This window comes from Enhydra lutris, unplaced genomic scaffold, assembly GCF_002288905.1.
Source record: "Enhydra lutris kenyoni isolate GAN:26980312 unplaced genomic scaffold, ASM228890v2 scaffoldscaffold11, whole genome shotgun sequence".
In the NCBI taxonomy this organism is placed as follows: domain Eukaryota; kingdom Metazoa; phylum Chordata; class Mammalia; order Carnivora; family Mustelidae; genus Enhydra; species Enhydra lutris.
In genome coordinates this window covers 567,089-592,302 of record NW_019154095.1, presented here as the reverse complement: position 1 = coordinate 592,302, position 25,214 = coordinate 567,089, and the positions used below count along the sequence as shown (strand labels likewise).

General features: G+C 49.2%; 1 protein-coding gene across 2 annotated transcripts in view; it reads left to right on the top strand.

The window, feature by feature from the left end:
- Positions 1-25,214, top strand: part of LOC111144410 (glutamate rich 1) — a 55,039-nt gene that overhangs the window by 9,180 nt on the left and 20,645 nt on the right. For both annotated transcript variants that reach the window (XM_022498685.1, XM_022498684.1), the window contains exons 2-3: positions 9,412-9,543; positions 15,787-15,939. In XM_022498685.1, coding sequence (XP_022354393.1) covers positions 9,412-9,543; positions 15,787-15,939 — 285 coding nt within the window. The remainder of the gene's footprint in view (positions 1-9,411; positions 9,544-15,786; positions 15,940-25,214) is intronic.

Sequence of the window (25,214 nt, the reverse complement as noted above, 5' to 3'; positions counted from 1 at the left end):
CAAAATGGATGAAAGGCCTCAATGTGAGACAGGAATCCATTTTGAGTCTATTTTTGTGTGTGGTGTAAGGAAATGGTCCAGTTTCATTCTTCTGCATGTGGCTGTCCAATTTTCCTAACACCATTTGTTGAATAGACTGTCTTTTTACCATTGGACATTCTTTCCTGCTTTGTTGAAGATTAGTTGACCATAGAGTTGAGGGTCTATTTCTGGGCTCTCTATTCTGTTCCATTGATCTGTGTGTCTGTTTTTGTGCCAGTACCATACTATCTTGATGATGACAGCATTGTAATAGAGCTTGAAGTCTGGAATTGTGATGCCACCAACTTTGGCTTTCTTTTTCAATATTCCTCTGGCTACTCAGGGTCTTTTGTGGTTCCATATAAATTTTAGGATTATTTGTTCCATATCAAAAATTGATGGTATTTTGATAGGGATTGCATTAAACGTGTAGAATGCTTTTGGTAGCATACACATTTTCACAATATTTGCCCTTCCAATCCATAGCATGGAATGTTCTTCCATTTCTTTGTGTCTTCCTCAATTTTTTTCATGAGTACTTTATAGTTTGCTGAGTACAGATTCTTTGCCTCTTTGGTTAGGTTTATTCCTACATATCTTATGGTTTTGGATACCATTGTAAATGGGATTGACACCTTAATTTCTCTTTCTTCTGTCTTGGTGTACAGAAATGCAACTGATTTCTGTACATTGATTTTATATCCTGATACTTTACTGAATTCCTGTATGAGTTCTAGCAGTTTTGGGGTGGAGTCTTTTGGATTTTCCACATAAAGTATCATATCATCTGCAAAGAGTGAGAGTTTGAGTTCTTCTTTGCCAATTTGGATGCCTTTAATTTCTTTTTGTTGTCTGATTGCTGAGGCTAGGACTTCTAGTACTATGTTGAATAGCAGTGGTGAAAGTGGACATCCCTGCCGTGTTCCTGACCTTAGGGGAAAAAAATGTCAGTTTTTCCCCATTGAGAATGATATTTGCTTTGGGTTTTTCATAGATGGCTTTCATGATATTGAGGTATGTACCCTCTATCCCTACACTGTGAAGAGTTTTGATCAAGAAAGGGTGCTGTGCTTTGTCAAATGCTTTTTCAGCATCTATTGAGAGTATCATATGGTTCTTGTTCTTTCTTTTATTAATGTATTTTATCACATTGATTGATTTGTGGTAGTTAAACCAGCCTTGCAGCCCAGGAATAAATTCCACTTGGTCGTGGAGAATAATCCTTTTACTGTACTGTTGAATCCTATTGGCTAGTATTTTGGTGAGAATTTTTGCATCCATGTTCATCAACAATATTATTCTGTAATTCTTCTTTTGGATGGAATCTTTGTCTGGTTTTGGGATCAAGGTAATGCTGGCCTCATAAACTGAGTTTGGAAGTTTTCCTTCCATTTCTATTTTTTGGAACAGTTTCAGGAGAATAGGTATTAATTCTTCTTTAAATGTTTGGTAGAATTCCCCCTGGGAAGCCATCTGGCTCGAGCTCTTGTTTGTTGGCAGATTTTTGATGACTGCTTCAATCTCCTTACTGGTTATGGGTCTGTTCAGTTTTGGTGTTTATATGTCTCTAGGAATCCTTCCATTTCTTCCACATTGTCTAATTTGCTGGCATATAGTTGCTCATAATATGTTGTTATAATTGTTTGTATTTCTTTGGTGTTGGTTGTGATCTCTCCTCTTTCATTCATGATTTTATTAATTTGTGTCCTTTCTCTTTTCTTTTTGATAAGTCTGGCCAGGGGTTTATCAATCTTATTAATTCTTTCAAAAAACCAGCTCCTAGTTTCATTGATCTGTTCTACTATTCTTTTGGTTTCTATTTCATTGATTTCTGCTCTGATCTTTAGGATTTCTCTTTTCCTGCTGGGTTTAGGCTTTTTTTGCTATTCTTTCTCCAGCTCCTTTAGGTGTAGGGTTAGGTTGTGTACTTGAGACCTTTCTTGCTTCGTGAGAAAGGCTTGTATCGCTATATACTTTCCTCTCAGGACCGCCTTCGCTGTGTCCCACAGATTTTTGAACAGTTGTGTTTTCATTTTCATTTGTTTCCATGAATTTTTTCAATTCTTCTTTAATATCCTGGTTGACCCATTCATTCTTTAGTAGGATGCTCTTTAGCTTTCATGTACTTTGGAGTTGGAGTTCTTTCCAACTTTCCAACTTTCCTCTTGTGATTGAATTCTAGCTTCAGAGCATTGTGGTCTGAAAATATGCAGGGAATGATCCCAATCTTTTGGTACCAGTTGAGACGTGATTTGTGACCCAGGATGTGATCTCTTCTGGAGAATGTTCCATGTGCACTAGAGAAGAATGTATATTCTGTTGCTTTGCGATGAAATGTTCTGAATTTATCTGTGTTGTCCATCTGGTCTGGTGTGTCATTTAAGGCTTTTATTTCATTGTTGATCTTTTGCTTGGATAATCTGTCCGTTTCAGTGAGGGGGTGTTAAAGTCCCCTACTATTATTGTATTATTGTCGATGTGTTTCTCTGATTTTGTTATTAATTGGTTTATATAATTGGCTGCTCCCATGTTAGGGGCATAGATATTTAAAATTGTTAGATCTTCTTGTTGGACAGACCCTTTGAGTATGATATAGTGTCCTTCCTCGTCTCTTATTATAGTCTTTGGCTTAAAATCTACTTTATCTGATATAAGGAATGCCACCCCAGCTTTCTTTTGATGTCCATTAGAATGGTAAATTGTTTTCCACCCCCTCATTTTAAATCTGGACGTGTGTTTGGGTCTAAAATGAGTTTCTTATAGATAGCATATCGATGGGTCTTGTTTTTTTATCCATTCTGATACCCTGTGTCTTTTCATTGGGGCATTTAGCCCATTTACATTCAGGGTAACCATTGAAAGATAAGAATTTAGTGCCATTGTATTGCCTGTAAGGTGACTGTTACTGTATATTGCCTCTGTTCCTTTCTGCGCTATTACTTTTAGGCTCTCTCTTTGCTTAGGGGTCCTCTTTCAATATCTCCTGTAGAGCTGGTTTGCTGTTTGCAAATTCTTTCAATTTTTGTTTGCCCTGGAAACTTTTTATCTCTCCTTCTGTTTTCTATGACAGTCTAGCTGGATATAGTATTCTTGGCTGCGTATTTTTCTAGTTTAGTGCTCTGACTATATCATGCCGGTTCTTTCTGGCCTGCCAGGTCTCTGTGGATAAGTCTGCTGACAATCTACTATTTCTACCATTGTATGTTACAGACCTTGTGTCCTGAGATGCTTTCAGGATTTTCTCTTTGTCACTAAGACTTGTAGATTTTACTATTAGATGACCGGGTGTGGACCTATTTTTATTGATTTGAGGGTGTTCTCTGTGTCTCCTGGATTTTGATGCTTGTTCCCTTTGCCGTATTAGGGGAGTTTTCTACTATAATTCACTCCAATATACCTTGTGCCCCTCTCTCTCTTCTTCTGGAATCCCAATTATTCTAATATTGTTTCATCTTATGGTATCACTTATCTCTCGAACTTTCACTTCGTGGTCCACTAGTTGTTTGTCTCTCTTTTGCTCAACTTCCTTATTCTGTGACATTTGGTCTTCTGTAGCACTAATTCTCTCTTCTACCTCATTTATCCTAGCAGTAAGAGCCTCCATTTTTTATTGCACCTCATTAATGGCTATTTTTATTTCTACTTCATTAGATTTTAGTTCTTTTATTTCTCCAGAAGAAAATTTTATTTCTTGAGAAAAGGATTCTCTGATATCTTCCATGCCTTTTCCGATCCCAGCTAACACCTTGATAATGCATCATTCTGAACTCTAGTTCTGACATATTACCAATGTCCATATTAATTAGGTTCCTAGCTGTCGGTATTGCCTCTTGTTCTTTTTTTTGTAGTGAGTTTTTCCGCCTTGTCATTTTATCCAGGTAAGAATATATGAACGAAAGAATAAAATACTAAAATGGGGCAAAGACCCCAGAAAAATGTATGGTAGCCAAATCAGAAAAGACCCAAAACTGGGGGGGAGAAGAAAGGTCGAAAAAAAATAAATAAATAAATAAATATATATATTAGACTGGTGAGTATACCAGAATACGCCCACTTGATTTTGGGTGTATTCTGATCTCTTAGAAGAAACTACCTACCAAAATTTTAAAGAAAGAAAACATACATATATGTATGCAAAAATAAGAGTAAACATGATGAAGGGATGGAATATGATTATAAAGATGAAAATTTAAAAATATTCTAAAGTAGGAATTGATAAGATAAGTTGGTTGGAAAAAAGAAAAAAAAGGAGAGAATATGATCAGGCTGGAGATTAGAACAAAGCCATGTGCTAAATTTAGGGTATATTTTGATCTATTAGAGGAAAGTGTATCCCAAAATATTAAAGGAAAAAAAAACCTATATGTAAACTAAAAATAAGTTTAAATACAATGAAGGGATAAAATATGAGTATGACAATGAAAATTTAAGAAGATTTTTTAAAAGGTATTGATAAGATAAAATAGTTAAAAATGTTAAGAAAGAGGAAAAGATAAAAAAATAGAATAAGAACAAAATAAAATTTTAAAAATTTAACTTCAAAAGGCTAAAGGATCTTGGAAAAAAGCTGTGAATTCTCTTTGCTGCTTTCCCTTGGCTCTGGAGTTCCGTAGATCTTGTTTGGTCAAGTTGGTCTTGGCTGGATGTTCTTGTTGATCTTCTGGGGGAGGGGCCTGTTGCTGTGATTCTTAAATGTCTTTGCCGGAGGTGGAATTATGCTGCCCTTGCCAGGGGCCGGGCTAAGTAATCTGCTCGGGTTCACTTTCAGAAGCTTTTCTTCCCTGTGCACTTTCCGTAGAGCTCTGGAGGACAGGAACGAAGATGGCGGTCACCCAGTCTCCGGCTGGAGGAGCCAAGAGCTCGGGACCCCACTCCTCAGTGCGCCATTGGAGAAAAACCGTCAGTCCCTCCCGTCTCCCTGGTCTCCTGCCACGCTCCGAGCTCACCGGCCTATGACCAAGCATGTCTGTCTCTGGCACGCAGCCCCATTTGGAGTCTCCAAACCTAGCAGATTCCTGCTGTGCTACTCTTCCAAGGGTGTCTCCCCGGATCTTGTGGGGTCCCTTCTCAAAGAGCAGTGGCCTAACTGTGCCACAGATCACAGTTTAAGATAACCCCGAGCAGAGAGCTCACTCCTTGACTCTGTCTCTGCCACCAGCTTCCCCGCTCCAATACCTGAAAGCTCTGCAACACTCAGACACCCCCAGATCCTTCTGAGACCGCACTGTCCTCTTGAGGGCTCCACCCCTGCTTAGCCTCTGGAGCGACGTCCCTCTGTGGAGCAGACTTCTGAAATTCCAATTTTGTGCTCCACTACTCCCCTGCTGGTCGGGAGCTGGGCCCTCCCCCGTGCTCTATCTTCCCATCACTTTGGATTCACTTCTCCGCACGTCCTACCTTTCAGAAAGTGGTCAATTTTGTGTTCCTAGAATCACTGCTCCTCTGCTCTTCCATCTCCTGTTGAGTTCGTAGGTGTTCGGAATGGTTTGATACCTATCTAGCTGATCTCTTGGGACCTGATGTATTTCAGTCTGCTACTTCTCTGCCATCTTGCTTCCTCGAGCACTGCTTCCGTCTTAATTAAAACTTCAGAAAGCTTGCCAGCTCTTGCTTAAATCTTAGCTAATTATTCTTTCATTTATGATTCTATTATGAAGCTCATTAAGAAACTATCATTCATTAAATTAGCATATTATCCTGAACTTTCCTTTCTTATGCAGTGATAGAGTGCTATTATCAATTTATTCCTAGATTATAGACAATGGTTAAATACCTTGCCTCGTTATTGAGATAAAATGCAAAAAATAAAATATTGACTGTTGATGAGAAAGCTATGTGTCAGCTGGTAGGTACTCAGCAGATGTTCAAACATAGTCTATCCTGAAAAGAGAGAACTCAAAATATCCGATTGCAAGAGTACAGAGACCCTGGTAAATTTTAACTTAAAGTGTTGAAACCTGCTACATCCTCATCAGGATGGCAGTGGGGGTGACGTGGCCCAGGATTTGCTAAGGTGGAGGACGTCTCTGTTCTCGCTGAGCAGTGAGCGGTGCATGCGTGTCTGTCGCTGGCGTGCCCTGGAAGGTTTGCCCCTTGCTAAAGCATCGGTGAGGTATTGGGCACCAGCACTCAGCCACTAAGCTTCTATTAATATCGTTTTCCAGTCTTGGTTTTGTTTTTTTAAGATTTTATTTATTTATTTATTCATTTGACCGAGAGAGACAAAGTGAGGGAAGGAACACAAGCAGAGGGAGTAGGAGAGGGAGAAGCAGGCTCCCCACTGAGCAGAGAGCCCAAAGCGGGACTCCATCCCAGAACCCTGTGATCATGACCTGAGCCGAAGGCAGACGCTTAATGACTGAGCCACCCAGGTGCCCCCAGTCCTGTTTTTGATAGCAATTTTCAATTAAATAAGGTTTCAAAAATCCTGGCGACTCTCAATTCTAGATAATCACTTTTCCACTTGTATGTCTGTTCACTGGAAACTCTGTAAAGGTATGTCATAAACCTATTTCTGTGTTTTCCTCTCAACATTTTTATTATTTTTTAAGATTTTATTTATTTATTTGACAGAGAAAGAGAGATCACAAGTAGGCAGAGAGGCAGGCAGAGAGAGAGGTGGGAAGCAGGCCCCCTGCTGAGCAGAGAGCCTGACATGGGGCTCGATCCCAGGACCCTGAGATCATGACCCGAGCCGAAGGCAGAGGCTCAACCCACTGAGCCACCCAGGCACCCCCTCTCAACATTTTTAAGGTTATGTGTTGCTATTTTGGGGTCCCTCTTATTTTTGTGTCATTTCAGGGAGTGTGGGGTCCCATCGGTCTTACTCCTTCCCAGTGACATCCACCCTTTAAAAGACAGTTTTGGAACTGATTTCCTTCCTCAGCTTCCCAGATTAGTTCTACACACGTTCTATTTTTCCTCTCCAAGTCCTGCTTTTCCAAAGACAGTGGTTTCTAGGGATAATGACAGAGGTTTTGATATAGTTGCCTAGAGAATCACAATGAGTGAACATTTCTACTCTCACCCGTTACAAGCTCTCCAAATGTACAAGGTGTATTTATAGAAATAGGTGTATGGCTTTGCCCCCATTTTAAGTGAAGTAGACTGTGTATACAAATATTGAGGGAATGCGTATTACTTTGTGATCAGACTGAACTTTTTTTTAAGAGAAAACCATTCCTGATGTCGATGGGATGCTTTTTCTGTACCACATATTTTTACTCATCTTTTATTTTTTTCAGAGTGGGATATTACACAAGAAAAAGTTCCTATCTCCATTTCTTTTTTCAGAAGAGGCTTTTCAAATGGAACACGAAGGCAGTTTGCCCCAGTCAGGAGATAGCCCAGCCAGCCTGTGTGGGAGCCCGCTCCCCTGCTTCCCTCCAGACGCGTGCTGCTCACCGGCACCGTCCGTGGCCTCTGATGCATAGCACACGAGAGGGCCATCCTTGCACCTATAATGCCTTCGTTAAAAGTGGAACATACTCTCCCTTTTCTATACTCAACTGTTAGATTTTAAAACCAGTAATGGCATTGAAAAGGAATTCATGTTCACTGTGCCCATTTCATGGTGGGAAATGCTGGGGCTCAGCTCGTCTTAACCCAGTGTCCTACCCAGCAGGGGTGGATTGGAACGTTTGTCTCTGCCTCGTAAGAAATCACCCATAACTGTCGTTTCTAACCAAAACTCTGGAAACTTCCCTCCCATATGTCTCTGAGTACCACCACACGTTTCTTGTCAACATCATGCAAACAGGCTGTTTGTCTCCACCGTTCCACTTGGGTGACGGTCCCAGGCACATGCCTGGAACCCGTTCCACAGAAGGCAGTGAGAACATTGCCCCTCAGCAGATGGTGTCGGAAACACACTTTATACCGGGTCCCCTGGTACCGATGATGTTGTAGAACATTCAACTCTATACGAGTGCGTGAGGAATCTTTCACTGCTAGGACCTGTGGTCCTAAATGCTGATGTCATTAGCATGGACTGCTTTCCTTCACCCCAAGGAGCCCTCTGCTGCAGAAGGGGACCCCTTCCTCCCTGGGAGCTGCCAGCTGCACTCCGGTGGGTTCTCTGAGGAGTCACCACTGCGGAGGGAGCCCTTTGGAATTTCGAAACCAAATTCTGTTCTCAACACTAGAACGGGTCAATGGGAGTTATTCCTAGTAGGGACGCCTGCCACCCAGTAGTGGGGTGAAACTGGGAGGCTGAGTGTCCCCACACCCCCAGCTGTGGTGGGACTGCACCGCCCACCAAGAATCTGGAGTCCCCAAGCGCTGGCTCCCAGTGATCTGGTTTCTGCCGCTCACCTGCCTGTCACCCTAGAGCGACTCTCTCCTGTTCTGTTGAGTCGTTTCTAAATTTACAAATTCATTCTATTAACCTTTCCCCTCACCTTTTCCAGGATGCTGTTTTGAGATTCGTGCCTGTCCCTTTCCATATTTCCATCAGGACAGAAATATTTATTCATTATGACAGCTTTTTTCCCAGTTAGAGCAGAATGCCAGCTAAACTCAACATGAGCGTGTGCAAGCCAAGCGTGTTACTGACTGCAGCCGTGAGCCCGTGCAGGTGCACTGGAGTGAGCGGCCAGTGCTGCCTGTCTCCCGGTGGCACACCTGGCCCTGGGGCCTGCCGTGTGAATGGCACGTGGACCGGCCCTGTCAGGGGACATGTCGTACCCAGTGCCTGAACCCCAAATTCAAAACTGGCTCATAGTCGGTGCTTTACAGAGAAACTCAGAAAGATAAGAACGTTGGAGGGAAGAAAGACCACTTAGAAACCCACAAGTAAACCCCTGAGTTCATACTCACCACCACCCAGGCCTGCGTCCCTCTCTTCCCAGCCTGGCTCCTGTCCCATGTGTCCACACCTGTGGGCATGCCAGGCTGCCAGGCCTGTGGGGAGGGGGTCCTCTGGGCTGGGGGTCCCCTGTTGGGAAGTGCAAGGGCCCTTGAAGGATCATGCTGGGGATGTCCTCTGATGGACGGTCCCGGGGGTCCTCTGATGGACGGTCCCGGGGGTCCTCTGATGGACGGTCCTGGGGGTCCTCTGATGAACAGTCCCGGGGGTCCTCTGATGGGCGGTCCCAGGGGACCTCTGATGGACGGTCCTAGGGGTCCTTGGGGGACAGTGCTGGGGTGGGTCCTCTGATGGATGGTCCTGGGGGGAAAGTGCTGAGGGTCCTCTGGGGCACAGTCCTGAGGGTCTCCTGATGGATAGTGCTGGGGGTCCTTGGGAGGACAGTGCTAGGCTGTCTTCGCACACATTTCCATTTCTCTCTGGTGGTAATGTCAGGCTGTGTCTCTGTTTCATACAAAATCCGCCTGTGACTTAAATTGACATGAATAATTCTTCCTTTTCTTCTCTTTGTTAACTGGCTGTAGTGTTTGTGGGAAAAGTGCTGAAGAGGCTTTTCCCTCGTGTTCCCTGCAGCCGAGAAAAGAGCGCACCTGTGACTCCAGCGTCTGACAAACCAGCCAGGAGAGTGGCCGCTGAAGAGGTCCCCAGGTTGACAGGTGAGGGGCTTGCGGGGGTTGGGGGGGGTCACCATCGGTTTCCTGGCAACAGCCTGCCCCGGAGCAGGAGGCTCTGGCTGGCTGTAGGGGGTGCTGAGCTCCAGGATGCCTGTCCCCACACACTCAAGCCCACTGCGCTCCGGTAGGGGAGCCAGGGCTGGGCCCTCTGTCAAAGACCAGTTCAGGATTCTGCTAGGTGCTTGAGTTCACTTGCAAACCCTTCTCTGGTCCCAGAGATGACCGGTGAGCCCGCTGGCTTTGTCTGTCCTCTGCCACTGTCACTCTGTCCCGGCACTGCCTGGCTTGTGTCCATGCTGCACGGGCTCCTGACAGCTCTCCTGCTTTTGTCCCTTATCCACCGGTCTTTGGCACGGGTCTGTCTGAGCTCCTCAAGCAGGATGATGGTCTGCAGCGGAGTCTTGTGAACTGGTGCCCCAGTAGCACAGGGTCTCCTGCTGGGAGGGAGATGCAGGGAGACACCGGGTGAGGTCGGACACACACAGACCATGCTGTGAGCCCCCATCCTTGCTTCTGTTTCCTCTGGTGTGAGCCTGCACTGGCTTTTGTTCCCACGTGACTCTGTTCCTGGCTGCAAGCCCCACGGAGTGACCATGATGGAAGGGACAAGTTAGTTCCTTGGACACACATATGTGACCATGCACCCTTGGCTTGACCTCAGCAGCCGGCCAGGAGTCCTGCCACTGTGCTTGCTGACCCCACGGCCGGCTCCGCATGGGCAAGCCCACGAAACCTGCTGGCCGTCAGCCAATGCGGCGGGTGCTGTGCTGGTGTGGGTGGGTACAGGCGGTCACGGAGGACATGCATTCCCTGACCTTTCACGGACAGGGTCGCTACAGATGTGCTGTTCCTCCAGGACAAACCCACATGTGCCGCGCTCCCTTTCCGTGTCCTTGCCCTGTGCCGGGCCGTGCTGATGACGGTGCCCCCTCCCAGCTCCGTGGGGACTCCTGGCTGTGAGGGAGCCACCGCTGCCTTGAGCAGGGCCCAGCGCACGGGGATGTCCCCAGCACCTGCACCAACCCTAAGGAATGCTGTGTGTCCTTTTTCAAATGACCTGTACCTGTGAGCGCTGAACCGTGTCCCCAGGTCCTTCATCAAGGCCCCAACCCCTATGCCACAGGATGTGCTTATCTTTGGAGACTGGTCCTTTAGGAGGTGGCGGAGGTCGCGAGGGCCGGTCCTCACGTGGTACGACTGCCCAGGGCCAGTCACGAGAGGTGGTCGGGACACAGACCCGCACTGGGGGCTGAGCACGGGAGCACCTGGGGAGAGACAACATGTACACGCTGAGGAGAGAGGCCCAGGAGGAGCCTGCTGCCAGGGGACCCCAGACTCCTACCTCCTGGCCCTGAGTGACACAGGTCTCTGCTGCGGGCCTCCAGCCGGAAACACGGCTGTTCCGGAGTCCACACGACCCAGTTCAGGAGGCGAAGTGCTGCGGGGAAGGCGTGCTGCCCCTGCTTTTCTCTCCAAATTTTACTGAATTGACATTCGTAATCTTGGCCAAAATGTTGGCTTTAGGGTTTGGTTGCATCTTCTTCCGTCTTGTAACTGGACAGCTGTACCAGTGATTAGCCACCAGGGATAAGGCTGGCGGAACATCAGACGAGGGTGTCTGTGTCCACGTGCATGAGCTCACACCTGTCAGAAGCGCACGGCATCCCCAGGGGGACAGGTTGCTGCGGGCTGGCCGTCTGCCACACTGCCCTCGCAGGCCTGGAGCGCTGCTCTTCACATAGATGTCATGGGGTCAAAGCCAGCGCCGTGACTCTGGGCCTTCCATCCTGAGCACGGCGAAGAGATGGCTCTGGGAGTCGTGGCAGCTCCCGTCTGTGCTCCACATAGGGAGGGCTCTAGCTTCAGGGGCTGGGTCCATCCCGTTCCCACACTTCGTACAAGGTGCTCACACTCGCAGGTGGCTCCGGAGCCTCTGGGCAGTGTCTCTGCACCATACTTAGTGCTCAGTCCCTTCGTGTCAGCAGGTCCCTGTTAATACCGCCGTCAGGTGTGGAGACGTTAATTAATCATGAAAATACCATTGTGAAGTTCAGTTCGGAGCATGTTCGCAACGCGGAAACCACTGGTTCGCACAGCCCTACAGCTGTTCCTTCGAGGAGGCACATGCGGCCGTGCGGGAGTCTTCTGGGGTCTCTGAGCACCAGCCATGCCGTCCACGGGCTGGGCTGTGGTTGGACAGCAGAGGCACAGAGTCCCCATGGAGTGCAGAGCCAAGGCCAAGCCTGCGACACTGAGGTCAAGACTTAAGCCAAAATCAAGAGTCCCACAGTTAACCGACGGAGCCATCCAGGCACCTTAATTTAATTTTTTTTTAGATTAAATTCACTTAACCTCAAGCTTACTCTTTTAACCATTTCAGAGCATTCAGCACAGTGATTTTTAGTATATTTACAAAATCGTGCAAACACCCCACTAACTCCAGACATGGTTATCGCTCCAGAAGCAGACCCCATGCACACTCCCTGTCCCTAGCTTGCCGTCCTGCAGGTTTCTCTTCTGCACATTCCACACACGTGGAGTCCTTCGCTCCGAGGCCTGTTGTGACCGGCTCCCTCACTTAGTGCTGTGTGTTTGGGTCTGTCCACGCTGTAGCGTGTCTACACTCACTGCTCTTGGCCACTGGATACTACCCCATTGGATGCCTAGAGCCTGCTGTGTCTGTTCAGCACTCGAAGGAGGGATAGCTGCCAGGAACATCCGTGAGCAACTGTGGGCGTGGACATGTGCTTTCACTTGTCCTGGGCGTGCACCTGGGTGTGTGCTGGTCCCATGGTAGCTCTAAGGACAGCCACAGTGTTGTCCCTGGTGGCCACCCCACAGGACACCCCCAGTAGAGGCATGAGGGCTCCCATTTCCCACACCCTTCCCACATCTGCTATTTTCTGTTTTCTTGATGGCGACGGCCCTAGCGGATGTGAGGTTGTATCTCAGTGTAGTTCCGATTTTCATTTTCTCGATGACTGAGCACGAGAGCATCTTCTCATGCATGTGTTGGCCGTCTGTGTGTGCAGAGACATGTCCGTGTGAGTCCTCGTACAGGGACTGTTTGTGTTTTGTTGCTGAGCTGTGAGAGTGGCTGTGCTCTGGATGCTAGACCCTGGTCAGATGTACGGCCTGCAGAAACTTCCTTCCACATCGTGAGCCGTGTCTGCACTTCCTTGATGTGTCCTTGGAAGCACAGAAGGTTTCAAGTTCAATCGGGCCTCATGTATCTATTGTTTTTTCTGTTGCCTGTGGCTTTAGTGTTATATCTAAGAAACCATCATCAAATCTAAGGTCCCAAATTTTACATCTCAGTTTTCTGGGAGTTTTATGGCTTTACCTCTGACATTGATGTCACCAATGGCCTCTGCGTTACCAGGTGTGTGTGGTGTGAGGCAGGGGTCGGGATCTAGCCCTTCTCCGGCGCATTCTTGTCCCCACACCACGTGCACCACAGGTTGTGTTTCCCACTACATGGCCCAGGCACCTTGTCAGGAACCAGCTGGGTGCCGATGTTTGGGTTTATTTCCGGGCTTTTAGCTCTAGTCCGTTGGTGTGTGGACTGTCCTGTGCTGGGGTCACACTGTTCTAATTACAGCTTGGTAATAAGTTTGGAAATCAGGAAGTAAGACTCTTTGCGCTTTGCTCTTTTTCGAGCCTCTTTGAGCTGTCAGGGTCTCTTGCAGTTCTACGGGAGTCGTAGCAGCCTCTACACTTCTGGGGGGAAAGGCCACTGGGTTTTGATACAAACTGTGCTGAATGTGCAGAACACGGTGGCGGGGGAGGGGTTCCCATCTTAAAGTATTCACTTGTCCAGTTCATGAGTTTAGAACAACCTTCTGTTTAAGTCCTCTTTGATTTCTTTCAACAGTATTTTGTAGCTTTTGTTATAAATTTTACACTTAAAAAAGATTTATTTCCAAGTATTATATTCTTTTTGATACTGTTGTAAGTGGAATTACTTTTGTTTCTTTTTGGAATGTTCATCGCTGGTGTTTGGAAATAATGTGAATCCTCTGACCTCAGAATAGGCAAATGTTTCCTAAATACGGAAATTCAGGTTTTCGTGTCTTGTTCTTGTCTCCTACAACTTTGCCAAATTTATTACCTCTAACAATTTTGTGTGCATGTGTGCACGTGTGTGTCTTTAGCGTTTTCTGCATTGAAAATCATGTCATCAGTGGGGAGAGATGTTTTATTTCTTCCTGTCCAATCGGGATGCCTTTTCTTTCTTTCTCTTTTACTTCCAGGAACATCAGCGTACCCTTGAGGGAAAGTGGCAGGGGTGGGAGTGCTGGTCTCTCTGCTGCTCTTGGGGAGAGGATCCAGGCTGTCCTTCTGCACAGGATGTCCACAGTGAGCTCTGCGCACATACCCTTTGTCAGGCTGAAGTTTCCTCCTATTCCTAGTTTGTTGAATGCTTTTTTTTTTTTTTTTTATCATGGAAGAGCAACATACTTTTGTGAAGCAATATGCCTTGGAAATTTTGAAGGAAAAACAATTTATTTGTAGCTGGAAAAAAATCTTGACCAGGGCAAAACGGTGAAATCCCGATCGTATGGACAAAACTTGTGTGAAGCTTCTATAAACGTTATTTTTAGAATTCCCGTGGAGGCACAGTGCTCCTGGAGGAGACAGCGTGGTGATCATCAGAGTTGTAGGGGCCCATATCTTTGTAGGGTTGAAAGAAGGCGGCCCAAGTGAAGAAAGTTGCCTTTATCAGTGAGTTCTCGGATGCGCGATGGGGAGAATGCTCTTTGTGGATAGGACACAGCGTGGTAATTATGGTAATCATTCAGCCGATTTACTGATGTTTGTTCACCTCACAGAAACCCTTTCCCCTTTCTGGTATTAAGAGTACTGATGGTTCCACTCGTTAAAGATAGGGGTGTGATGTACAGATAGACAAAACAACCAGTGTGTATGCATTTGGTAAATTTCTTTAACTCAGAGGCTCACATCAGACCTTTATTTTCATTATTGCTTTTACTGTCTCTTTAATTGATTGGTATGTGGCACATATTCCAAGTCCTACAAGTCGTCCTGCAGGAATTCCCGTGACCGGCAGCAGCCTGCATGGCACAGGTCCCAGGTCTGCACCCGCTGTCCAGGTGATCCTTCCGCTGTGTGACTGAAGCCTGTCCTGGGCCCACGAGCTCCTCTGCCAGCTCCTGGTGGTGGGCCCGCCCCCCTCACAGGCAGGCAGGGTCACCTCAGGTCCACCGGGGCTGGACAGCCACGGTGTTGGTGTTGTGGCTCAGGACCTGCTGTCTGCCTTCCACTCAGATCATGTTCCCAGTGTCCTGGGATAGAGCCACACATCAGGCTCCTTGCTCCATGGGAAGCCTGACTCTCCCCTTACTTGTGGGTGTGTGTGCTCATTCTCTCTCTCTCTGACAAATTTAAAAAAAAAAAAAAAAGATTGATGTCACCCAGTGTTGGAAAGAGTGTGGGAGAAGGCGATCCTGTAGTACCCCTTCTAGAGCATGCATCTCAGAAGCCAGCGAGAGGAGCTTACCCTTCAGACAGTCCCGTCAGCAGGGATTTCTCTGAAGAAATCAGTGGTCAGTGTGCAAAGTTAGCTTTGACAAGGACAGTCAGCAGCTATTTGTGGATCAACCTCCACGCGTGAGATTTGGAACAATGGTTAAATTATAATTATAATTTGCCAGACACATGGAATATTATGTAGCCATTAAAGAACTGCGTAGATGTAAATGTATCTTAACATACTATTCTGTCATGTTCTAAGTTTTGAGTGATATTATATGTGTAATGTACAGACGTATAATAATAATATATGGGAAGAATGATCGCATTAAGATGTGTGTGTATACACAATGTATGCGGGTTGTTAGCACACATGGAAAGAAAGTTCCGGATTATGCACCAAAACGTTAAGAGATTCACGGGGCAGTGATGAGAGGTATGCTATGTGGAATAGACCTTTTTCTGCTTCCTACTCATGACTTAAATTTTTCTATCATTTTGTAAAAATCCAGAGGCTAAATAATCACAGGTTCTTTCTTTCTCCTGGCTGGACATAGGGCTGGTGCGACTCTGACAGGGCGCTTGGCCTGCTGGCCCTGTGCCAACGGCGAGACTGGGTCTCACAAGCTATTAGGTCTCACGTCTTCGGGGCATGAGGTTGGGGAAGGGTGCCAGGGCCAGCAAATGTCCGGTCACATGATGCCATTTTCACTGTCCCCTTGTCTCCTGCAGATGAGGACACCAAGGTCCCACCTCGAAGGCGACTCTACACGGCGAGTTTGCCTCCTGAGGGGTATGTCCCTGCTCCGCCAGAGCCACGGGGCAGCCCAGCCTCCGAGGACACGTCTGGCAGCGATGACATGGGAGGAGGGTGCCAGCTCCCAGGTGAGGTGTGGCTCCATGGTGTCCCACTCGCACAGACGCACGGTGGGAGGGTCAGGTGAGCATGTCCGCAGACAGCCACATGCTGGGCTCAGCATATCTTGCAGTCCGTGGAAAATGACGGCAAACAGACTTGGGTGGGAGGGTTCCGCCAGAGTGGGTCCGGAGCTGTCATCGTCCGTAGATTAGGAGAAGTCTGCCGTAAACACAGCACAGGGTTAAAGGTACTTGTTTTGGTTTAAGTGGAACTTTTTTCTTGATTTTCCAATTTTTTCAGAATTTCTGAGATTGTGTGCAAATTTTGTAATCACGGAAATAACTTCTTTTGCATCTGTTTTATGGAAGAACCGAAAGAGTATTTTGCTTTCGTGGTTGAATGTCCTGTGAATGAAGGAGGATAAAATGCCTGCTTTGGTGTGTGCACTGGGATCACATGAAAGTGGAACAGAGTGGAATTGGTAGATGTCAAATAAAAGTTTACCCAGATGATTTTCTAACAAGTATAAACTAAGAAACTCTATACTCCAAACCTTAATTAATTTGAGTATCAAGGAAATGTGGTTTCCTTGGACGTTGATCTTCCCAAGTCCCTAATTAAAGGATCAGAAACCATAAAGCCAGAAAAGGGGTGGCGAAGGAATGATGTAGTCGTCTTTCCAAGCCCTGTTAAAAATCTTTAGAATGTAATTGTTAGATGAATAAATTATTTAATGAGAAATTTTAATGACAGTCTTCTGAAGATCAGTGACTTTGGTGAACATACTTTATGGGTACTTAGTGTATTCAGTAAGAACGTGGGGGACTCAGTCCTGTGCCATGGGACACAGTTCTGCTCCCCAGCAACAGCGCATGGTTAGCACTGCTGATGAGGCCAGCAAGGGCCCGGCTGCGTCCAGAACCCCTGGGTCAAACGCTTGCGTCTGTCCTGTGACCGTAGGCCCTGAGCTGGAGTGACACCCTCACAGGAGGTAGAGGGATGTTGGCACAACTGGGCAAGTGCCTCCCACCCAAAAGCTGCCCCCCACACAGGCCAGCTGGCCCTGTGCTGTGGCTGGCCCGACAGCGGCCCACGGCTGTGAGCGAAACCATGAAGACCAGGGGGCTGCCTGCCTACCGGCGATGCACGGTAACCTGGCAAATTCCCTAGTGCGTTGGGTGACGTTGACCGCGATGCACGGTAACCTGGCAAATTCCCTAGTGCGTTGGGTGACGTTGACTGCAACATTGTTACAGGATACATGTCTGCAACTTGTTGGGCAGAGTCTTTCTGTTAATTGTCTCGTCCTCTGTTACCTGTTGGGGGCGTGGGTCTTCCTTTCCCAGAGGTTGTGATCGGGGAAGGGCCCGGTGGAGATGGGGGTGATGGGACTGCGTCCCGACCCGTCACCCTCTGAGGGGAGCGTGGGCAGGTCCAGCCCTGAGCTCAGTCTTATGCACCATGCTCCGACCATTCTGCCTCAGGACCCTGTGTGGCTGTCTGCCACGGTGGTCTCTCCGCAGCTGGCCGAGTCCAGCCTCCTCACTGGCCAGGGTCTGGGCTTGAGGACATGATTCTTTCTGGAGGCCCTGTGAGCTCGGTTTCCTAACTCCGTGCTGCTGGAAGTACTGCCCGCTTTTCCAGAAGAGCTTCAATTAGCTCACCCATCAGATTGCGGCTGGGAAGTCTGTATCTTACCCTTTTCCACTCTTAGAACCCCTCTCTGTTCCCATCTACTTTGTTTACTGTTTATCAAATGTTTCCTTCTCCTTGTCAGCCCAGGAAGTGGGCTGCTGCAGGGCACTGGAGGCGGTAAAGTTGGAGGAATGTTCACCCAGGCCTCCTACCAGTGGTCTCCAGTGTGAGCGAGCATTCAGGGAGGCCCGTGCACCAGGCTCCGCGCGGTGGGTGTGCAGGGGTGCGGGTGAGCAGCAGCTCGAAGCCTGAGCACGCGCCAGGTGGGGGGTGTGCAGACCAGGAAGCTGCAAGGAGTTGTCCTGAATCTTTCTGTTTGTGATTTTAAGCAAAAAGATGAGCACTCACATTGGAAAAGAAGAAAGAGTCAAATTGTGTCTCTTTTTCCAAGAACCACTTCTGGCCGTTGACTTCCACTGTGAATATGCAAGACCAGTAAGTTAGTGACGTAGTAGCTTGGAGAAAAATTTAGGAGGAAAAGGGCGACTCTGTCCTGCTTTAGTGTCCACGGGTGGCTGCCGGGCCAGTCGTTTGCGGCCTGCATGTGCTCTGCACCCTCACCAGGCACTCCTGTGGGACCCGGCCATGGCCCAGAGCACCTGAGTCCCGGGGCTGCCCAGGGAGCCAGCGGGGAGCCCCCATCCTGGTCGTCGGTCATCCCACGCGCACCCCCCCATCCATTCTGTACCTGCCCCAGAGGAGGTCCCGTCCGTCTGGGTCGCCCCACACCAGCTCCACTGCCTGCATCCTTGGCCCCTGGCATGAACGCACTTGGGGCTTGTGAACTGTCCTCACCGGGTTTGTTCCAGGCCCGCATGTGTCTGCTGTGGAGACAAGCACGCGCTTGCCAGACCCGTGTCGCGGGTGTGCTCCTTGCAGTCCGTGCGGCCCTTCCCATTCCGTGGGTGACCTCTGTGTGTAGCATACATGGACTTGGAATTCTCTGGGGCGTAGTACCTGTTAGCAGTGGGCCGGTGGGTGCCGCAGGGTAAGAGGAGCTTCGTCAAACCCGGCAGGTACCACCGGGCCGCAGGATCCTCCTCCTTACATTTGATTCACGCAAATGCCTCGGTACGGCTTTTGAGAAGAAGAAATCCGTGCTCGCTCCTTCCTGCCTTGGACACCCGCTGTTTCTGCTCTTGCCCACGTGGTTTTGCACGTTATTCTCAACAAGCCGGTAAACAGTAGCCCGTCCCCCGTACAACAGACGCCGTCCTTCTTGGTAGCTCTTCCAGGGACAATGCTAAGTGGTTGAGTCCTTTCTCCGGCGGGAATAGTGTTCTGCTCACCGTCTTGGTGCATCCCCAGGAATGCTGTCCTCTGTGACATTACACAACCCAGGACCCTACCATGAAGGTGTATCTCCCACCCCCCGGGCAGCCAGGTAGCGAGTACTGTCCATCTTCAGAACGCAGCAGCTCAGTCTAGTCCCCAGCACACTGCCTGGCGGGACCCTGGGACTCAAGTGCCTGCTGGTGGGAACATGTTCATGAGAGAGCCACAGCCTCCTCCTGACGCCCCACGTTCATCCCCTGAACTGCTTCCATGTCGCCTGCAGAGGGAGAGGTGTGCAGAGTCTGGGCGTGCCCGTGTCCTGGGTTCTCATGGTCCCAGCCGGTGGGAAGTGCTCTGCGGTGCTGGTGCGCCTACAGGAGGGAACATCCGTCACTCTGCCCCTAGGCTTAGGGGAGCGCTTCCATTGTGCCAAGTCAGGTCGGAAGAATGCTGTGCATCTCCTTTATGTCAGCACCCCTTCCTCTAGCAATATCATCCGAGTATTTCATTTTTAATGAGGTTAAAGGCCTGGAGAGTGTTTTTTGTTGCTAGCTTGTTTTTATAAACTATCATTTAAAACTTTGTTCTTCGTTCACTGTACATCCCTGATGTTTACATAAAACCCAGATGAAAATTTGTTTTAGCATTTGGTCCTAGAAAATGCTTTGGTTGTTAGGACCTGGTATGCTGCTGCTTATTGGACAAAGTGTGGTTTACTCAGGCACTCTCTTTTTGCTTTTGCTGCCGGGGAGCTCAGAGTATAGTCTTTTTGTAGTCTTTATTCAGTTGCAGTTGTTTTCCTTGATCTTTGTTCTCTGATCCTTACCTGTCCCCACCTCTCAATGCTTGGGTCATTCCTTTTAGATAGAGTCCTTATGATGTTGATTTGTGTAAGCTACCCCTATGGTTTTTGGAAGTAGATAAAGTAAATGGTGTTCAACAAGGATGTCTCTTAACTAGTAAATGCCTGTTAAATGTTTGTGCTTGCCACGTGGTTAGGCCCTGGGACCATAAAGACAGCAGACAGGGCCTTGCCTGAGGGGCTCATCACTGGGAGACCGTGAGCAGCTGAGGTGAGGCATCGTAGGTCATCTGGCACAAGTACCAGTGAATGCCGCGGGAGCACAGGGTGACCTTGGGGTCGCACGTGTGCAGAGGACACAGCACAGCAGGCAGGGCCCCTGATCCTGCAGAGAACATGGCTTGGGGACGATGGACAGAGGGCAGCAGGACCACTGGTGGTGTGTGTGTGGCATGCAAGCCAGCTGTGCTCAGCATGTTAGTGGCTGAGCCCGCTCTGGGTGGGGACAGATGAGTGGGCGGTGGGCAGTTCCAGATCAGCACTGAGGGGCTTTGGATAGTGTCCCAGGAGCAGGCAACCTTTGGGGTCTGGACTTGGCATGTCTGGGGCACAGTGAGGGAGAGAGGGTGCCGTGACCTGAGCCGTTGGTGGGTCATGGAAGGAAGGTGTTCCCCAGAGCGGCAGCCAGATACGTGACTTTCCTTGAGAGAAGGGAACTCCGCCCGTCAGTGCTCCTGACCCCGGAGGAGCTGCGGTGAGGATGGACAGGCCATGACTGTCATGAACATCTCTGCTTCTGGTGAACTTGGCTCTCACCCTACGGTGCCTCCCGCGTGGAGGTGAGGTGCTCACACAACCATGGGCATGGCAGAGCTTGTCCCAGGAGGGCGTCCGCGCCTCAGCACATGCTGGGGGCAGGTGAGCCCCACACCGCACTGGGAGTGGAGATCAGCCGGGAACACCGTGTGGTGTGAAGCTGCTGTGGGGCATCCCGTGGCCGGCGCACGTCACACGCCCCCGACATGACCATTTGCACTTGCACCGTGCGTTTCCCAGCGTCTCCGCACGCCCTGGTTGGCAGCTCTGTAGGCCTCGCTCATCCTTCCCAAAGGAGGGTTCTGGGCCCCGTCAGCCTCACGGCATGTTAGTCTTACAGCAGACCCTCGCCTCTCACATTTGTCTTTGTGGCTCAGTGACTGTGCCCCTGGCTTCCTTCGGCCCCATGTTCAGTGAACGCTTCGAGCCGCCGAACCAAGAATCGAGCTTTTCGTCAGGCGGCAGCAAGCCTCAAACCCCCGTGTCTGTGGAGACAGGATCGTGTCAGGGACCGTGATTTCCGCTCCCGCAGGGAGCCGAGCAGCCGCTGGAGAGCCCGCGCCTAGAGGTGATCTGGGCGCAGGACGGGTCCTCGTGCGCCCACCTCGTTTAGACGTTCCTTTCACGGCCCCTGCTGCCTGCACCCCCTTCCCTGAATTAAATGCTCTCACCCGCGGTCCGCCTCCATCTGCCCTGCGACGCACAGCTGTGCCTCCCTCCTGCCGCTGCAGTTCGCCACGGTGAGCTCTGTGGCTTCCCCAACGTCCTGTCGCTGTCAGGACACAAGTTCCTGCCGGCCACGGGCACAGATCGTGACCTGGAACCTTGAGTGGAAAGTTGACGTGTTAACACAGGATGTGAGGCTCCATCTCCAGCCGGTTCTGTGTCCTCCTCTGATCTTTGTTCCCTTTGTGTTGCTAAAATGAAAGTACTTTGTCTCTCCTGCCCGAGGAAGTACTTACGGCAGGAGAGTGGACGATGCAGGGCGTACAGCAGTGAGGCCGCTGACCAGAGGCTTCGAGGGAGCGTTGTCCACACGTGCCCGTGCACACGATGGCCTCGCGCAGTTTTCCTGTCTCTGGGCTGCAGTACGGAGGGAGTTTCCCTTCCCACAGCACACAGATCTGTTCCTACTGGGTTTTTGGGCAGCTGACATCTGTTTGCTGAAAGCGAGTTGTCCGGCAGTTTCCGCGCGGCTGGAGGTTGCACGTTGTGCGCCTGCGCTGCTGTCCGGTCTCCTCTGAGCACGCGCACACACGACTGAACGGTTTCTAACGCTCAGGAGCTGTTCGCAAACTGCCTTCCCAGAAGCTCCGTCAGCCCACAGTCCTGATGTCTGCCTAAGGGGGTCGCTTTCTCCCAAAGTCCAGCCTTTTCTGCCGTAGCTTTCCACCCTTCGCGGGGCAGCACGTCCTGCTGGTCGCGCGAGGAGACTGCATGTTGGGACGTCCTCCCCGAGCCGCCGAGCTTGCTGGACAGACCTGCCTCTGCAGAGATGAGCTTTCTTCACAGGCAGGCACACTGTGTGCATGGTTGAAACACAGAGGATACAATGCGAAAGGATACTCACACGTTTCATGTTGGTGAAAGGGAACTTCCCAAAAACGTGGCAAGCCGTCACCCGGGCGGAACTAGCAAAACAGAAACGATAACACCCCGTGGGACGAATAGAGACGACCGTCTTAATAAACCTATGAAAGCACCCCGTTATGGCTCCTTACTTTTGGAATTTTTCTGTGAAATGTTTGATCCATCTGAAATATGTTTTGTTAGAACAGGTGTAGGCCATCTCTCTTTTTTTTTAACCAATTTATCCTTTTAAATTCCATACCGTCTCTTGAATTATCTGTTAATTCTCCTTAACTTTTTTTTTTTTTTTAAATCTTTGTTGGAGAGCAAATTCCTACCTATCCCTGGTCTTCTTGACTCTCGTCCTTGGGACTCTCTGACCAGCCCTCCTTCCCAGCTGCACCAGTGGCGTTTGGGGCTGGACGGGCCTTGCGGGCCATTGGGTGGATGGCAGAGCCACAGCCCAGCTGAGGGGCAAGCGCAGATGCCATCCCTGCTCCTCATACCCTTCCCGGAGCCCCTCAGGCGCCCCAGGGCCAGGACCCAGTGAAGGGGGGTCGAGTCGCAATAGATGTGGGCTTGGGGAGTGTGGCAGGTGCTGTGGGTGCGGGGGACACTGCCTGTCTGCACTGGACAAATCCAGCCTCTCCGCCCGTTCTCATCATTGTCCTGGTTTCCAGAAGAGTTCCGTCATCTTGAGAACTCCCCAGGGTTACTGACCTGCAGACTGGTCAGCTGTTAATGCTCACGTAACTGTATACATTTCTCTGTGACTGGCCCCAGCCCCAAGTGCCATGTATTTCATGATGGCGCCCACTGCTTTCCATTTTTCTTCTCTCTTTTTGCTGGGAAGACAGGGAGGAGGGAGTCCCAAGCAGGCTCCCCACTCAGCATGGAGCGCGCGATGCAGGGCTCCCTCTGCCGAGCCTGAGGTCATGACCCAAGCCCAAATCAAGAGATGGCTGCTCCACCGACCGAGCCCCCAGGTGCCCCTTCTATTTCTTACAACATGTTTTATGAACTTTCTGTAGACCCCAATGTTTGATGAGGGCTAAAAACCAGGAACTCGGTCGTCTCCCTGCTTACCGTTACCGTGACGACCAGAGAAACCGCCTCGTGAAGGCACTTTGCCCTGACACGCACCCGCCAGGCCGGCCCCCCTTGTGTAGAGTAGTCAACAGCTGGCAGAGCCTTGACCGTGGGCCTCTTTCCCTCCAGTGGCTGCTGTGGGTGTGTTTCTCCTTCCCGCGTGGACGTGTTCGTCCAGCCATTCCTCCTTTTCATCTGGCTTGGCGCCCCAGAGTTGGGGGGCACGTGCTCCGGGCCAGAGCTCAGTCCCCGCAGCCTTGTCCCAGAAGGACTCCGGGGCAGTGGGCCTGAAATTCTGAGTACAGGCCACCTCTGCCACTTGGGGACCACTGAGGCACCCGCGCCGTCCAGAGAGCCATTCCACGTCAGCTGCGCCCAGTTTCTTACCCTGAGACACGCGGCGAGGTCCCTCCAGCACACCAGGCCGGCTGCAGCCTCTCCGCGCTGCGTTCCCTCTTCCCTGGGCTGACCCCCACTGCCGCCCGAGCCCACAGATTGTCTCCCCAGCAAAAAGTACATTTAACACCCAAGTGATGCCATGACAGCGTATACCACGGCTGCTTAATCTCTTCAGGACATGGGATGTGTCTTTGTGTCGATGGTGCCAGCCTGCTCTGGGTCACCACGTTCACACTCCACAGTATTTCGTTATCACAGTTCTAGTGACTCTAACAGTTACAGTCTGCTCAGCGCCAACAAACTGCCCTCTGGGTTTCCCGGTCTCTCGTTTCAGTGACTGAAAATGCTCCCTGGGTTTATCAGGGGTCTTCCGGCATGTTCCCTGTGGCTTATTGCTTTTTTTTTTTAATTCAGTTAGCCCGCATACAGTGCCTCATTCATTTCAGATGTAGTGCTCAGGGATTCATTAGTTGCATAGAACACCCAGTGCTCATTGCACACGTGCCCTCCTTAATACCCATCCCCCAGATACCCCATCCCCTCACCCCCTCCCTTCCGAAACCCTCAGTTTGTTTCCCGGAGTCCAGAGTCTCTCATATTTTGTCTCCCTCTCTGATTTCTTCCCCTTCAGTTCCCCCTCCCTTCCCCTGTGTCCTCCATGCTATTCCTTATGTTCCACGTAGGAGTGACACCATATAATAACTGACTCTCTCTGCTTGACTTACTTCACTCAGCATAATCCCCTCCAGTCCCACCCATGTCGATGCAAAAGGTAGATATTCATCCTTTCTGATGGCTGAGAATACTCCATAATGTATTTGAACCACATCTTCTTTATCCATTCGTCTGTTGAAGGACATCTTTGTTCTTTCCACAGTTTGGCGACCGTGGCCATTGCTGCTATGAACATTGGGGTGCATATGGCCCTTCTTTTCACTACATCCATATCTTTGGGGTAAATACCCGGTAGTACAATTGCAGGGTCATAGGGTATCTCTATTTTTGACTTTGAGGAACCTCCACACTGTTTTCCAGAGTGACTGCCCCAGCTTGCATTCCCACCAACAGTGTAAGAGGGTTCCCTTTTCTCCACAGCCTCTCCAACACTCATTGTTTACTGTTTTGTTAATTTTGGTCATTCTAATTGGTATAAGGTGGTACCTCAGTGTGGTTCTGATTTGAATCTCCCTGATGACTAGTGATGATGAATATTTTTTCATGTGTCTGTTAACCATTTGTATGTCTTCTTTGGAGAGGTGTCTGTTCATGTCTTCTGCCCATTTTTTGACGTGATTATCTGTTTTTTGAGTGTTGAATTTGAGGAGTTCCTTATAGATCTTAGATATCAGCCCTTTGTCTATACTGTCATTTGTGAATATCTTCTCCCATTCCATGGGTTGCCTCCTTGTTTTGTTAACTGTTTCCTTTGCTGTGCAGAAGCTTTTGATCCTGATGAAGTCCCAAGAGTTCATTCTTGGTTTTGTTTCCTTTGCCTTTGGAGATGTGTCATGAAAGAAGTTGCTGTGGCTGATGTCGAAGGGGTTACTGCCTATGTCCTCCTCTAGGACATAGAGGATGGATGGACTCCTGTCTCACATTGAGGTCTTTCATCCATTTTGAGTCTATTTTCATGTGTGTTGTAAGGGAATGGTCCAG